This window comes from Nanorana parkeri, unplaced genomic scaffold (genome assembly GCF_000935625.1).
Source record: "Nanorana parkeri isolate BGI_ZX_2015 unplaced genomic scaffold, ASM93562v1 scaffold217, whole genome shotgun sequence".
NCBI classification, from domain to species: Eukaryota; Metazoa; Chordata; class Amphibia; order Anura; family Dicroglossidae; genus Nanorana; species Nanorana parkeri.
The window spans coordinates 1522815-1538468 of NW_017306485.1; the positions used below are offsets into that span (position 1 = coordinate 1522815).

Here is a 15654-nt window from a genome sequence, read left to right on the forward strand (position 1 = left end):
TACAGAGATCTCTACTTCCATACAGAGATCTCTGCTTCTCTATAGCATGCAGGCAGGGGGACAGTTTTTTTCTAACCAGGCTGTGCTGTGTTCTATTGTAAAGTTTTTCATAGTGTTTGTTTTAAAGCACCTGGAATGCATTTGGCTGATTTACACTGAACCTTCTGTTGGCCTTTAATGGAACATTATCAAAATATGTTTTCTAAATAGTTTTACTAGTGTGATATTAACTGATATTTCTTCCACTAGTGAAAGGAGCTTGTGACATTCACTGGTGATACTGAAGAGCCAGGGATGGATACATTAAATCCCGCTTCTACAGAGAATCCAGTACTTCTGTACACTTTGGAAGGGAACGTACAAGGCCTCCAGTCGATATTCGAAGATACAGCTGATGTGCATCATGAGCAAGGCAGCAAACTGCTCTTGGAGGAAGATCTGCTAGGGAGAAACCCGCTTTTTTTAGCCTGTATTCTTGGTCATACTGACATTGTAAGAGCGTTAGTTAAGTATGGAGCAAATATTAATCATCAGACGACTCGAGGTACAGCTTTTCTTTATATGAAAATATATACACCTAAGGGTCACCATTCTCATTACAATCTGACTTTACAATATTTGATGAGGTAATTTGCCTTGTTCATAATCGGTATAGTTCACCGTGTTGCTGCGGTGTGCATGCAGTTTATTTTTTCAGTGCATTGTGGTACAAAGCAATCCACCAATCACACCATACTGAGACCAATATAGTATTTGAATTTAGGCTGAGGCATGCTCCCTGTAGATGCGCCTCCACTCAACAAAAGTAAATTTAGGCCCCCCCCATGTAATGTTAAGGGGGGGTCTAGGGAACGTTTTACTTATAATTAACCCTGTCTGTACTTTGCCGGCAGATCTCATTATCAGGCGTAAACTAGATTTGCACACTGCCTGTCCTAAGAAGGGGTTAAATGCTTAGAGGACTCAACATTTTGGGCCAGTTCACACTAGCCCGTCTGCTAAAACACTCTGTTTTAGCAGCTGGGCTAGTGCATTGTGGCAGCTCTCACTGTTTACTTTTTTTAATTAACTTTATCGGTAGAGTACAATGTATACACTCCAGTGTGCTGCTGAAAAATGCACCACCCATCACCTGTTTTGTGACCAGGGCACATAGAAAACAATTGTTTTCTATGTACCCTAGTGGTGGCCTTCATTTTTCCTGTGCAGTAGAATGCAGGTCAACACTATAGTGTGACTGGGCTGGGCCCTGTATGTTAATGAGTAGAAGCTCAATCTGAGAGTGAAAGGACTCAAACTGAGAGACAGACTGCTCAGAGTAGTTTGAAATCTGCGTAAAGACCTTCACCAAAGAAATATCTAGAAAGGTAAGAAATATGTTCTTTAAAATTGTTTTTTTAAGTATGCTGTATGAATGGGAACACAAAACAAGCATATACAGTAGTGGGGCTTTTCTTAAATTTGACAGTAAAAGTGGAACTACATTTTAAGTGCCTTCAGCGGAGATAATATAACTAGTCACTAGAGGGAGCCCTGATTTCAGTTTTGGCAATGACTGATAAAATGTATTCAGTTCCTCACAAACATCTGCATACAGCAAACTTCTTTGATTCTAAAATAACAGGGATACACTTTTTGTGGACAGCTTGTTAAAGGAAAAATAAAAGACTTACTGGACCAGGTGAAAATAAAGGAAAAAAGCCTAAAATAGACAACGAATGCACCCAGCACAATTAAAGGAGAACTATGAGGTGAGTGATTTTCACTCAGCCTCATAATCTGAGCCAACCTGTGACAATGAAACTGTCACAGGTCGGCTCAGTAGATCGGGAAGTGAGCGAACACATACCGGCGCTCGCTCACTTCTCAATCTATCCCTGCAGAGAGCCGTGACGGGAGGGACTGGATTCCCCCCTCCCCTGTCCGATCCTCCAGCTCTAACTGGCGGAGCGGACGGGGGCGGGTACAGCTGTCTCTGCCTCTACTTAGTCAGAGCCAGCTGTCACTCACGCAGCTGGGTGGATCCAGACATAATTGTCGGGATCCGTTCCGGCTGTGGCATCTCAGTATACCGCAAGCTGTATACCCTTAGGAGAACTATGGGGAAAAGCCCTAACCCCTGTGGCAGCAGGCTGATAAAAATGTCTGGGTCTAGCCAGAATGCAAGAGATGTATATGCCAGGTTCAGGTGTTATACTAAAGCGTGTCCTCTAGGGGAAGGGCTGGAGGCTTGGAGGTAACAAGCTCAGCTGAAGCTAGCTGGCTTGTTAAGACTTCTACAAAAACTCCCAGCATCCTAAGGAAGGGGCCCCACCCTAGAACCAGACTGTGTGTCTGGTGGACTGGGGAGCAGACAGCCTGTGTGGCACACAAGCAGCCTGTGTGGCAATCTGCCTGTGTGGCAAGGGGAAAAAGGACAAGCCGGTGTGGCTAGCGTTTTGGATACAGCCTGTGTGGCCAGACGTTCTTAGTTAAAGGACCTACTGAAGTCGGTGAGACGGAAAAATGTTTTTTTAAGAAGATTATACTTTGTGTTGGAGAAACCCCTGCGAGGGAAAACGTATGTGGATGTTTAAATAAAAGTGGGCAAAGAAGCCCTAAAACAGTGAAAAGCGAGTGGCGGTGTCCTTAATGTGCTACCATTGAAAGCTAAATCTCACACCCCATAGTTCTCCGTTAAGGATTGGTAAACTACAATATATACAATTTTTGCTTTTGGGTTTAGATTAACTTTAAACCTTGGGAGGAGGTGCATTACAAACACCAATGAGCCTCAGCTCAGGGTCAGAGGACCTTGGCATCTTTACCTTAGATACTAGAGGACCTTGTCCTGGCCCTGCTCAATGCCATGACGTTCAGTTTGGAGAATACTCTCTTAGCTTGTTTAGTGACAAACAAAAGCATCTTAACTGACTCCAAATGTTTAATACGTAAACTAGATTTAATCAGTTGCATCAGTTAGCTTCAAATGTTCAAACTCTACCGGCTAAATAGTTCCTAATCTGTTTTTAGAATTCTGGAAGCTAACTCAGCACATTTACAAGAGTCAGTTGCAGTCTATTCTGGAAATTATTATATAATTCTTACAGTTACTGGAGAAAAGTAACTGTATTGTAACAGTATTCCAACACAAAGTTACTGTTTACTGTTAACAGTATCCAGGCAAGGGCAGGGTCATTGTTTTTATTTTTTACTTCCTGTAAAAATACATTCACTGTTTTTGATTAAAGTGGAAGTTAAAGGAGAACTATGAGGTAAATGATTTACACTCCCCCTCATAGTTAGAGCCAACGTGTGACAATTAAACTGTCACAAGTCGACTCTATAGAATGGGAAGTGAGCGAAAACATACCGTCGCTCGCTCACTTCCTGATCATCTCCTGCAGAGAGCAGTGACTGTCTACTCGCCCTTTGTTCATTGGGCTGCATTTTCAGACTGAGCAGTTTTTCACATATAAGTGTGGCAAGTGTATATTTATTTTCAAACAGTAATTCCTATTTGTTGCATCACGTCGCCTTCTAACTGTACAACCATCGCTCTTTATGTTATTATCAACTATAAAATGTGTGATAACATTAACTTTTATATACATGAATATGGAACAAAGTTCTAAAAGATATACTTTGTACCAGGAATATAAAACGTTCATCTGCTCTAACAGTGTCTATGCATAGATACAAAATAACAGTCAGACTTTACAAGGAAGGTCAAGGTAGTACAGTCCTTTTTATACAGACATATCAACGTGTGAACAGGGCTGCAGAAACAAGTACAGTTATGAATTAAAGAGATTATCTTACTTTGTTAAAGAAATAATGCCACATTACATTTTGAATTATGAAGCAGTGCATTACCTTGTAAGCAACATATGAAACTTAAACCTGAAGTCCACGATGAGCAAATAGTGTCTAAATACAAGAACCTTGTGTATTTTTATTTAAATCTTGGTGTGCTTTGTGAATTTCTTCCAGATCTGGGCAGTAATACAACATGAAGATTTGCCTCTGTGCAGGAGCTTCCTGTAATAAAGACCAGCTACCGCTACTCTCTCCTTGTGCAGGGTGACTGGTCTTGTATCCGCCCTCTCATGTAGTTTTCTGCAGGCAGCGTGAAGGAGCTGGGACCAGCTGAGCCCCTCTTACAGCTCTGCACAGGCTACGTACGGCACAGTGATGATGTCACTGCTGCTTTTTTTATTAACTAGTACTAGTATTACCTAGTTTTGCAAAGGCATTTGGGGCACACAAAGTGCATTTATATATTTTGTGGCTATTGAACAGTGTATTTAAATGAAAGTTTTTTGTGTCTGGAGATCAGCTTTAAGTTTACACAAAGCAACCTTTCTTTTTTACAAGAAAATGTTTTATTTACAAATTTTTCTCTGCAACATATTTAGTTTTCGGTGGAATGCTTTCAGAGCTATATTAAACAATCCTGTATCTTCTTCTGTTACAGGTTATCTTCCATTGCATTGTGCTGCAGCATGGGGTCATCTAGAAGTATTAAAGACTCTTGTTGAATTGGGAGGTGATATTTTGCTATTAAATTTCAGAGGTGAAAAGGCATGTGATATTGCTGCTAGATATGACAAGACAGACTGTGTCCATTTTCTCCAGTGGGCTGGTAAGTGGTGCCCTTTCTATACTTATACATTTTTAAGGGCATGTGTAATGGGCCAATGACATAAAATGCCAGAAACATAACTTACATATAATGAAGTGTATCCTGTGCCCTGCTGGCTGCTCCTCACTGCAAAAATCGTCCCTCAACTGATGCCAGATGCTCCCCACAGTGGTGATCTTCCGGTGCTGCAGGGGTTAAGATGAGCGTGAATGTGAACCATCGGTGCCGCTTGCCCTCCCCTTCCTCCTTTCTCACTCATTCACACAACTCGTAGTATTCTTTCCCAGAATGCTAAGCGCTCTGTGATTGGAGGAGGGGTGGGTGAATGACAGGATCTGCCTCCTCCACTCACAGAGTGCTTTGCTTTGTGGAAAAGAATACTAGTACTTTAGGAATAGGTGAAAGAGAAGGAAGGGAAGAGCGAGTGGTGCCAGTGATTCACAGTCACAGCTGTTAGTCTTAACCCCCACAAGATCAATGCTGTGGGGAGTGTCCAATGTCAGTAGAGGGATGTGTCTGCTTACATCCAACTACCCATGGATCTAACATTGGTCCATACAGCTCAGTTTTTTCCTCCATCACAAGATGGAGTTAGAAACTGAACAGCTATAGATGTCACAAGGGTGACATCTGTTCTGTATTGCTCTGATCATCGGCGGACCTATGCACAGATCCCATGCTAACAAGAACAGGTGTCACCTGTGTGAAAGAGGCCTTAAGCAGGTGTTTTTTTTTTAACACTTTCTATATTTCTACTATATTATTAGTGTACATAACAATTACTCTCATCTGTTCAGTTGTGATACTATACAATGAGCAGCATATTGGTCATTACATTATACACAGTGTCAGTGGAGTAAAAGCTTGTTCTCTTTTCTGGGGAAAAAATGGTCTTATGATTGTCTTTCTATTAATAACATTGGCAACAAGTCCCATTTTTTTTTACCAATCAGGCCAGTAATTTACAAGAAAGATGGGAACTGTAGTGAAGCATGCAGAAATTGTGCAACTAGTCATGCCTTACTTGGAAATACCCATGTCTTTTCATTTAGTAATGTCATTTTTCAATTTTTCCAGAGTGATGGAAATTCTTACTGAAACTTATAGTAAAACTGTGATAAAAATACATGGGCTCCCATTGCCGATCGTTCTTTCTGAAAATACTAGTTGCCTATCTGATATGCTGATACAGTGACTTCAATACTTTTTTAGTCACTGCCCCAGATCAAGTATACAGATCAAGAGTTCTGCCTTTACTCTTAGCCTGATGAATAGACAAGGAGACGCAACCTCCACTCCAGTGCCGGTACTGGATTCTGAGTTGGCCCCTGTAAAAATTGTCAACCCAAAAGAGGGGGACCGCACAAATATCATCCAGACTTGGAGATCGTTTTATAAAATCAGAAATACAGTGCACAATAGATGCATTTAAAAACAGTGATCTATTCCCCACTGCATGTAATCGTATCACATACGTTTACATTAATTAACTTAAACTAGTGACTGCGGCAACATCTAAATGGAAGATTTGGGATTCTTGACACAGGAATCCCAAATTATATAGTATGAATGTAGCCTTTGAGGATCTTTAAGAATAAATAACTTCACCTAGAAAGGTCAGTGATGAATTGTTTTAAAGCATTTTTTTTACTCCTGGTTAAGAATATGTAAATTGTTTAATGTCTTTAGTCTGGGAAGAGGTGCACTTTAAGCTGTATTAGTGAAAGACAACAATGTGCTTCATGTTTTTAATTCATTCATTTAATAAACCATTAGACAAACGGTCTGCATGTCCTGTGTGCAGACTCCCTTTTGTACTAACTGATTGAATTCTTGTTCCAAGTCAGAGACTGCAAAAACATTAATGCTAGACACAGGCAGGATAATAAGTAATGGCAGCCTACATATTTCTCTAAGGGCAGGTCTCCTTTAAAGCAAACCTGTGAGACAATGTTATCCTTTAAATGTGAAAGTCCCCTCTAAGAGTACATACCACTAAGAGGCTGCTATTGTCCTGCTGATAGCCAGATAAGCCTTCTATATGTGATCCTGGTTTCACTTTGATGCTTAGCACCTGACCACTGATCAATAAGGGTACAGTCATTAGACCAGGGGATGGTAAGCATGCAAGTCTTAGTCCAGATGTTCAGGAAGTTGTGTCCTTGGTGACAAAGAGGAAGTAGGAACAAGGCATTATACAAGACATTTACATCTAAAAGTTTAAAACCATTGACAAGTTTGCTTTTCAGGCAGTTTATATGGTTTTCTTTGTATTTTAAAAACTCTGATTTTTTTTTATTGAACTTTAAGCAGTCTGAATTTTTTTTAGAAAATATGTTTGATTATGTAAATATAAAATATTGCATATACATTTTTTTATGTCTTTTTTTAACCCAGCAGCTATAGCTTTAGGTCAGTTTTCACATGTTTGCAGAGTTACTAAAAAGCCTGTTTACAGAGCTCATTAGTTAAAGCTCTAATTTACACATGCAAATGAAAGAGAGGTGAATTATCCTCCCTCCCTACATGCTGTGTTCAAAGTTTCAATCAGAGAGAGAGAGAGACTGAAGCCAAACCGCTACATGCTGAGGACATTGGTGCCATCAGTGCACACTGTAATAAATGTTTATTTGTAAATGAAAGATTTTATGTAAACAGTAAAAAGAAACAAAAAAAACATTTGTTTAAATATACAATGTTATAATTAAATGTAAAAAATGAACCAAAACCATTATAGTTCCCCTTTAAGAAAACTCACTGTCCGATGGTATTTGTCATTTCATACAGAGAAGAATCAGATAAGGTTGTTCTTTAATGAGATATGGCTTTTTATTTATTTATTTATTGGTCTTTTTTTATTATCCTTTTTTTTTAATGTGGCTTTTTAACTGGGACTTCACTGTGTGTATTTATGTTTATGATGTTGGTAAGACATACAGTATCTCACTAACCATTCCATACTATGGAATCATGAAGGAATGCCACTTTTTGGACATGTTGATATATATTACATAGGAGCTTGCATAATCCACCATGAGTGTACAACTATTTCCTTTGTGAGCACTGAGCCACCTAAGATCCTGTTGTAAAATACTCATCACATGGAGGTCATGCTCTGGCCTATTTCTTACTTAATTAGTGCAATATGGTGTGTGGTTAAAAAAGAGGACATGGTAAAATTGGGCTGCGTGTTAGACGTCAGAAGGATGTGGAAACAGTTATAATTGTATGTGAGGGTCATGCTAAGTGAATATTCACAGAGTAGATGTGACATCTTCTTTGCAAAATTATTTTTTATTCTGTAGCTGTTATTAATAATGAAGGGGTGCTATAGAGGTCAAAGTTTAATGAAGGAGTGCTATAGAGGTTAAAGTTTAATGAAGGGGTGCTATAGAGGTTAAAGTTTATATAAACCAATACTTTTTAGAAAATTTGAGGAATTTAAAGAATAACAAAATTCCATTTTTGGGGGCTTTTTTTATGCCTGTGTCCCTCTGGGGAGATTTCCCTACCCTTTCTGTCCCTGAGACACAGTAGGAAGTGAGAGAAAATCTCTCCGAATTGAGCGGTAAATACCTCTAAAGCTTTATTTACGCGGGCTATAGTGTCCACCGCCCTCTGAAAAGTGATACGCAGTGGATTGCTTTACAGAGGGCAGTGGAGCAGCTGCTGCCTGGCGTTCAGGAAGGGATACTGCCACCTCCTGAATGCAGTTTTTTTTTATCCCAATGGTGATTTTCTGTTCTTTTATTGCCGTGGTTGCATCTCAGTCCCATTCACTGCAACTGTCATGCTGGACAATTGCACCACCTGTCATGCGTGACATGCTGTATATTTTTTGCAAAGTACCGCTGCACTGTGTACTACAATGTTTGGCTACAGTGCTGTCATGGCAGTGTGCGGCTGGGGGGCAGTTAAACCGCAGATCAATGCCACAATTTTATCACCCCCTTTGCCACCCATGTGAACAAGTCTTTACATAGTTGACACAAAATAGGCATCTCCATTGGAAGTAAGGCTGTGAAGGTTCTCATGTATCCAGGTCATAGTATAGCTCATACTAGCTGGTTACATTTTATTGGACTAGTTCTATAATGCTGAAGACATTTCTTGGCTTATACAAGCTGCTTGTCCTGGTATCATTGGCCTGGATAGTCATTGCTATAAGCTGCCTGTACTTGTTCTGGTTCTGTTCCAATGGTCTACGTCAGTATTTGCTGAACAAAGAAATGTCTGAGGCTCAATCTGATAGCTGAAATAAATAGCACAGTGGAAGGGAGGGCTGAAACACACAATTGCACATTCCTGCCACAATACTGTACGTGAAACAATCAGGAAATAAGTGCTGTCAGCTCATGTTTTATATTTAGCCAAAGAAGGCATGTTGGCCTACAATATCTAGAACAGGGATGTCAAACTCAATTTCATTGCGGGCTGCAACAGCATTATGGTTGCCCTCAAAGGCTCACTTGTATCTGTAAGACTATATAAATGTATCTACTCGTTATCATATTAAAAAATTGCCTCTGCATTCGATTTTTTCTGGTTTTAGTAATAACTTAATAACTAGCTCTGAAAGTAGAAGTCTAGGAAAAATAATGGCAATTGGTGTAATAGTGCAGACTCTCAGGCTGCTGTGCAGGTTTTATGGTGGTCTGTGCGGACTCTTAGGTGGGCTATGCAGTGTCTACGGTGGGCTGTGTGGACTCTCAGGTGGGCTATGCTGGGTCTATGGTGGGCTGTTCAGGTTCTATGGTGGGCTGTGCAGACTCTCAGGTGGGCTAGGTGGGGTCTTTGGTGGGCTATGCAGACTCTCAGGTGGCTTCACAGGTCCTATGGTGGGCTGTGCGGACTCTCAGGTGGCTGTGCAGGGTCCATGCTGGGCTGTGCGGACTCTCTGGTGGGCTGTGCAGGTTCTATGGTAGACTGTGCAGGTTCTCTGGTGGGCTGTGGTGTGGACACTCAGGTGGCCGTGCGGGGTCTATGCTGGGCTGTGCAAGGGCTTAGGAGGGCTGCATGGTCTCACCAGTAGTCCAGTCAGTCTAAGTGGGTGCAGGCATGAATCTGTAGGTGGAGGAGATTTTCGGCCAGCACTGTAAACAGGCACCATGATGCACAAAAAGGCTGCTGGGACCTTGCTGGGGACCTCGGCAGCCTTCCTGTGAAGCCCATTACCTGTTTGCAGCGCTGGCTCCTGTTTCAAAATATAAAACTGCAGGAGAGGTGAAAGGGCCCCATGAAATGCCCTGGGGTCTGGATTCGGCCCACGGGCCTTGTGTTTGACACATGTGATCTAAAACATTTAGTTTACTGACAGCATCCTTTTATCTTTGTGGTATTGAAGATCTGCATATTAAAGCGTTTTAAACCAAACAACAAAAAATTAATATATTGCAGTCCTTAGATGTGGTGGGTATATTATTTCTATTCTTCTTCTCCCTTTAGGTTTAACTGGTGATCCTGCCTGTAACACACTTTCTGTCCTAGGGTGACAGCGCTCACTCCCTATACTGTATGTATGCAGGAGCAGTATTGACACCCTAGGACAGGAGTACGGAATACCTCCCACTCTCCTCTCCACCATAACATAGAAGGGAGGTGGTCTCTGGTCCAAAGAACTGGGAACAATGTTAACGGATAATGGGGCAGCAGAGATAGAGTGCACAGGAAGTTATCAGCACTCAAGATTTCTGGCAGAATCAACAAGTATTTGTATACTTTTTAACAAACATAAGACACTTTTAATGGCATATTTGGCAGACCAAATAGAAGAAGTTCATTTTTAGGGTTTGCATGTTCTATACAGTGACTCTAAACTCAGGAGTTAAATCTTAAAAATGGATTCATGTTCCCTAACTATTAACAAAAACGTATCTTATTTCTGTATCACTCAGCTGTAGATCCTCAAATCATCTCTGAATTGGTGCTGACGCTGTCCTTCCTTCTGGAGGGTGGCTACTTTTGTTCCCCATGATCCCTGTATACTGTAAAGTAGCCATCGCTCCAAGCTCACTCCTGTGATGGACTACAATCTCAATACAAATTAGTAAACCTAAGATAAGATTGTTTAAGAAAGAACAGAAATTCAATGAATGAAAGGGGAGGGCCAGGGACAGTAAGGCTGGGGAGGAAAGAACTATACCATGATGGATGTCCTCCTGCTAGGAAATAAGTTGTACTCTATCCGAGTGTATGTCCGCCACTGTATTCTTCCTTGCTCAGGAGATATTGCAAACCGCTGATCTTTAGCTCCTAGTTTCCCCAGTCACTAGTCGAGACTCGAGTGTAGGTGAAACAAAGTCTGATTTTTTAAAGCAACTGCACAAACTTTTATACAGAAAGTGATCAGATCAGAATATAATCCCATCACATCCACCCTGCTCTCCCCAGACATCCTGTCTTCACAACACCACAGGGGTCCACCTGCTAAAGTGCTCCAGACAGCCATAGCAGAAGCCTGGCCAGAATGTCATTGTTCTGAGCTCCTTCAGAGTACAATGGGAGATAATGAGGGCTGGTGCTGACGGTCTTTTCCTAAACAGTTTACTCAGTATAATCCACTTAAACACAACCCAACACCAATACACATTTAACTAATAAACTCATCACCATGTCGTCACACTGACTTCCTGCAGTTCCCGATGCACATTGTAAGAAGCTCACAGTGTGCAGTAAACTCAAGGTAAGCAACTTCAGTCCAGGAGATGAGCCTGCACAACTGCACGAGGCTGAAGGGATGGCTGGAGTTCAGCTTTATGTAAGTAATTAATACATTTTGTTTTATTTCTACAGAAGCCAGACTTGCACTGAAGACTTACATACGTTTTATTCAGCAAACCATCTCAGACCCTGAAAAGGTTAAAGGGCGACTCCATAAAGAAGATAAGGTATATGAGCCAAAATATGCTCTACAGTTTTATATAGAACAGATCACTGAACACAGCCATACATATTTTGTACTTTTTTTTGTAGCTGTAGAGTGGGAAAGGGTTAGATCCTCCACTGACATTTTATGATTGTTTATGTCTCCTCTAACTTCCTGTCATGAGATACCCAGGGCATTGTTACACTGTAGTAGTCCTGTCCTCTGCCTTTGCATTGTCTTACACTGTATACTCTTTTGGGGAATCCATTATGGATGGTGTCACTGTATCTCTGTGTAGGTGCTCATATGGTGCTTACAGGTAAAGGAACTCCGGAAGCAGTCCATGTTATTTACAGTGAGACAACTTTCAAAACTGCTTATTGAACCTGGTCGGGGCAGGTGCATCTGAGTTATTTTGATTTGCTATTGAGTTGCTTTAATTTACCTTGAAGTTGCTCACGTAGTTGCTTCAAGCTGCTTCTGAATTGTTCTGAGCTGCTTTGAGTCGCTGCAGGTTGCTTTAGAATTCACATTGACTTGTAGACATACTTCAGGAAAAAATCTGATTAGTTTCATTTCGGAAGTTTTGTTATTTCATTTTTTGGGATTCAGGTCTGAAATCAATTCATTTCGGCATTGGGATTTGGATGGCAACCTGCAGGGCAGGAAAGGGGGTATCCCCTGGAAAAACACCTTGTCCCGATGCCAAAGGGCGTACGCAGATGAAGATGACCCCCTCTGCCCGCAGACCCCCACAACCACCGGACAAGGGTTGTGGGGGTCTGCGGGGGGACTCATCTTCATCTGTGTACCCCCTTTCATAAAGGGGGCAGCCAGATGCCACCCCCTTGTGAATGAGTAAGGGATACTTGTACCCCTACTCATTCACTAAAGGGTTAAAGGAAATGTAAGTAAACACACAACGCCTTAGAATTTGCTATGTTTGAAGTGGGCAGAAATAAACAAAGCCTGCTATTGGCTATTTAAGATTGAAACAGCCAATAGCAGGCTGGCTAATGCACCCGCCCATTGCCTGATGTCAGTCACAGAGAAGCGGACAGGTCTGCTCCTCTGCAGGATCAATAGTCATTCTGCTATTGGCTATTTTAAATTGCAATAGTCAATAGCAGGCTGGCTATTGCTCCGCCCACTCTCTTCTGTCAGTCTGCAGATGAGTGGACCTGAGAGAGGATGTTCTCTCTCTCAAGTTTACTCCCCTGTGACTGACATCAGGCAGTGGGCGGGTGCATAAGCTAGCCTGCTATTGGCTATTTCAATTTTAAATAGCCGATAGCAAGCTATATTTATTTCTGCCCGATTCTATTTTCTTCATATGTCAACCGACGCTGGAATGACGTTCCACGCTGCATTCCAGTCCAAAAAATGCTGCATGCACTATTTTTTCTGATCGCACCTAACCGGAACACAGGCATTGATGTGCCACTTGTTTTGGTGCAGGCTATCGCACTGAGGCCAGGGGGAGTGGCTGCGATGCCATTGACTTCAATGCACCGCCACAACCCCTCCCGCCCGTGCTGGAACGCACTGGGGCTGGTGTGAACTAGCCCTTAGGTACCACGGTACCCATTATTACCCTGGTGTGGATAGATAAGATAGTACTCCATTAATGTTTGATAGGGGGGCACTCACGCCGAATATGAGTGGTAACAATTGGAGTATAAGCATTTTTCATGGTAAAAATATTCTGTCAATGTTGGGAGATAAGGTCCAAGTGGAAACTTCTTTGGAAAGAGTGAGAGAGTTTTGACCTTGTCAAGTTTTAATAGTGTCTGTGAGATATCCTCTCACGTACTGTCCCGATGATAGTTGCCACCAGGACAGGAAGTGAGGGAAGTGACACGACTGGCATCTTCCTTTGTAGCTAACAAATAATACAGATCTAGTTTATTTCTTTCAGCGCTTAGCTGCGAATGCTTGTAAAGCCAAAAATGAGTGGCTGGAGAATGACAACAATCCAACAACACAAGACTTTGTGGACCAGAAGCAGCAACTGGAAAGCACCATGCAGTCTGTCTTCACAAAACTTAATACACCACGTAAGAGTTTTATTTTGCTTTTATTTCATAAGGGGTCCTTATGATAGACTGCAGTCACTGTTTTGTAGCATGAAGGATTTTTAAAGGCTATCTAAACCCAAAATCAAAAATGTAATAAATTGCAGCTTCCCAGTCCTTAGATGCAGGGGCGTCCCGAGGCCGAGTGATACCCGGAGTGGAGAAGGTGTCACAACCCACCATGACGTGAATGCGCGTGTGTGCGATTACATCATCGCACAAGCGCGGTCTTCTTAGTGGCACCTGTAGGCGGCCATCTTGATAATGGACACCGGCAGAGAGAGGAGGGCCGCCGGGTTCCCTCCTCTCTCCTGACCCTGTCGGGCTTTCGGTCCATGACCGAGTGCCCAACTTTTCATAGGGGGTGACACCAAAATAACTGTCAGTCATTTTGGTGTCACCCCTCCAATGGTGGCACCCGGGTGCGGGTCGCACCCCCCCTTGTGACGCCACTGCATAGATGTGGGGGCTGCATTAGTTTCTTTTTTCAGGCTAGGAACATTTTCTGCTAGTACAGAATAATTACTTTTTTTGCCAGTGTTCTTGTACCTTAGTGTACACTTAACTGATATCAAATATTGTATCAGTTTTCCTAGTTACCTACTGTGAACTACAAAAGAACCCTTCCAAATGTAATGGAGATAAAGAGTGGAGGAGGAGTTAGTAGTTCAAATCAGGAGAGCAACCTAATGACAACCATGGCTCCTTCTATAAATACAGTGGAATGCATGGGTGTAGCCACTCGGGGACACAAAGTGTGTTATTCTTATGATGAAAAAACTGAAAATGAATGCAGCTGCACTTTTAAGAACTGAAAAGCTACAATATATTACGTGTTAGTATTTGGGTTTAGATACAGTCCAGTGCTTTGGGGGCCAAATGCAACAATGATCTGAACAGAAAAAAAAAGAAAGTGCGTCTATTTATAAATGTTTTCATGCATTTTTTCAGCTGAATCTAATTAGACAAATGTGTGAATCCCGTGTGAAAGTTGTGTAAATCTTGTATTAAAACATTTATAAATAGACCACAAAGTCTGTTACTTGAATCTTCTAGATTATTTATATCATTTCAACATAAAATAGATTTTAAAAAGTAACTATCAGTACAGACATATGAATAATCCAGGGGCGTAACTAGAAATCACAGGGCCCATAGCAACATTTTGTATGGGGCCCCGTAATTGCTAGTTATGCCACTTGCAGAGCCCACCTGATATGCCAAACAGCCCACCTGAGAGTGACCCTGCAGAGCCCACCATAGACTCTCTATAGTGGAAATCCATATATTGTATAACTGAGTAGTAGTCTTTCCAGAAAACAAGAGATAAAAAATAACTTGAAATGGGTTTTAACAATGAACACATACTGGATATCGCTTTTTATCAATATCTGGAGTCAATTGAAAATCATTATTGTTTGTTTTCCCTTTAAGGTCCGGAGTCCGGAAAATCCAAACGCTGACAAGTGCTGAGCACCACTTTCATTTGCTTTTTAGATCTATTTATATAAAAGAACACACATATGTGGCTCTAAAATGCTGACGACAATTTTGTAGTTTAGAGACAGTAAAATGTTTCCTCAAAGTTATTTTTTTTTGTTTTTTTTACTTCCTATATACCTCTTACTACCTATATTTTGGTGTTCTACAAACAAGAGACATTCTGTTGCTGGACTCCATTAGGGTTTGTTCACACCAATTGCGTTGCGCTCAAGAGTGGTAGCTGCTGGAACGCACCGCAATCGTTCACAAAACTTCCCTCTCCGTTCTCGGGCGTGGCGGTGCAATAAAGTCAATGGCACCGCTTCCATGCCCCCAACTCCCCCCGCCCGCAGTGCGATCGGACACGTGGCAAAACATTACCTGCATTCCATCCCACTGCAAACAAAAAAAATGCGGCTTGCTCTATTTTTTTGCGGACGGAATGCAGGCAATGTTTTGCCACACGTCTAAGCGCACTGGGGGCGTGGCTGCGGTGCCACGCCTCCTCCTGCCCCAGAACGCAGGGGGAAGTTATGTGAGCAATTGAGGTGCGTTCCAGCAGCTACCGCTCTGAAACACACCGCAATTGGTGTGAACAAGCCCTTACT

General features: G+C 41.8%; 1 protein-coding gene across 1 annotated transcript; it reads left to right on the forward strand.

Moving 5' to 3' along the window:
- Nucleotides 1-259: 259 nt before the first annotated feature.
- Nucleotides 260-15027, forward strand: ANKRD45 (ankyrin repeat domain 45). The gene is made up of 5 exons (XM_018555901.1): nucleotides 260-544; nucleotides 4457-4624; nucleotides 11417-11511; nucleotides 13408-13546; nucleotides 14999-15027. Exons 1-5 carry the CDS (start codon nucleotides 295-297, stop codon nucleotides 15025-15027), a joined length of 681 nt encoding a protein of 226 aa, XP_018411403.1. The 5' UTR covers nucleotides 260-294.
- The last annotated feature ends 627 nt before the right edge of the window (nucleotides 15028-15654 follow it).

Excerpts from the sequence above, each read along its gene's own strand:
- ANKRD45 (XM_018555901.1), top strand. The coding sequence starts at position 295 with ATGGATACATTAAATCCCGCTTCTACAGAGAATCCAGTACTTCTGTAC. Across the intron at positions 545-4,456 it reads TAATCATCAGACGACTCGAG|GTTATCTTCCATTGCATTGT; the intron begins GTACAGCTTTTC and ends CTTCTGTTACAG. Across the intron at positions 11,512-13,407 it reads GACTCCATAAAGAAGATAAG|CGCTTAGCTGCGAATGCTTG; the intron begins GTATATGAGCCA and ends TATTTCTTTCAG.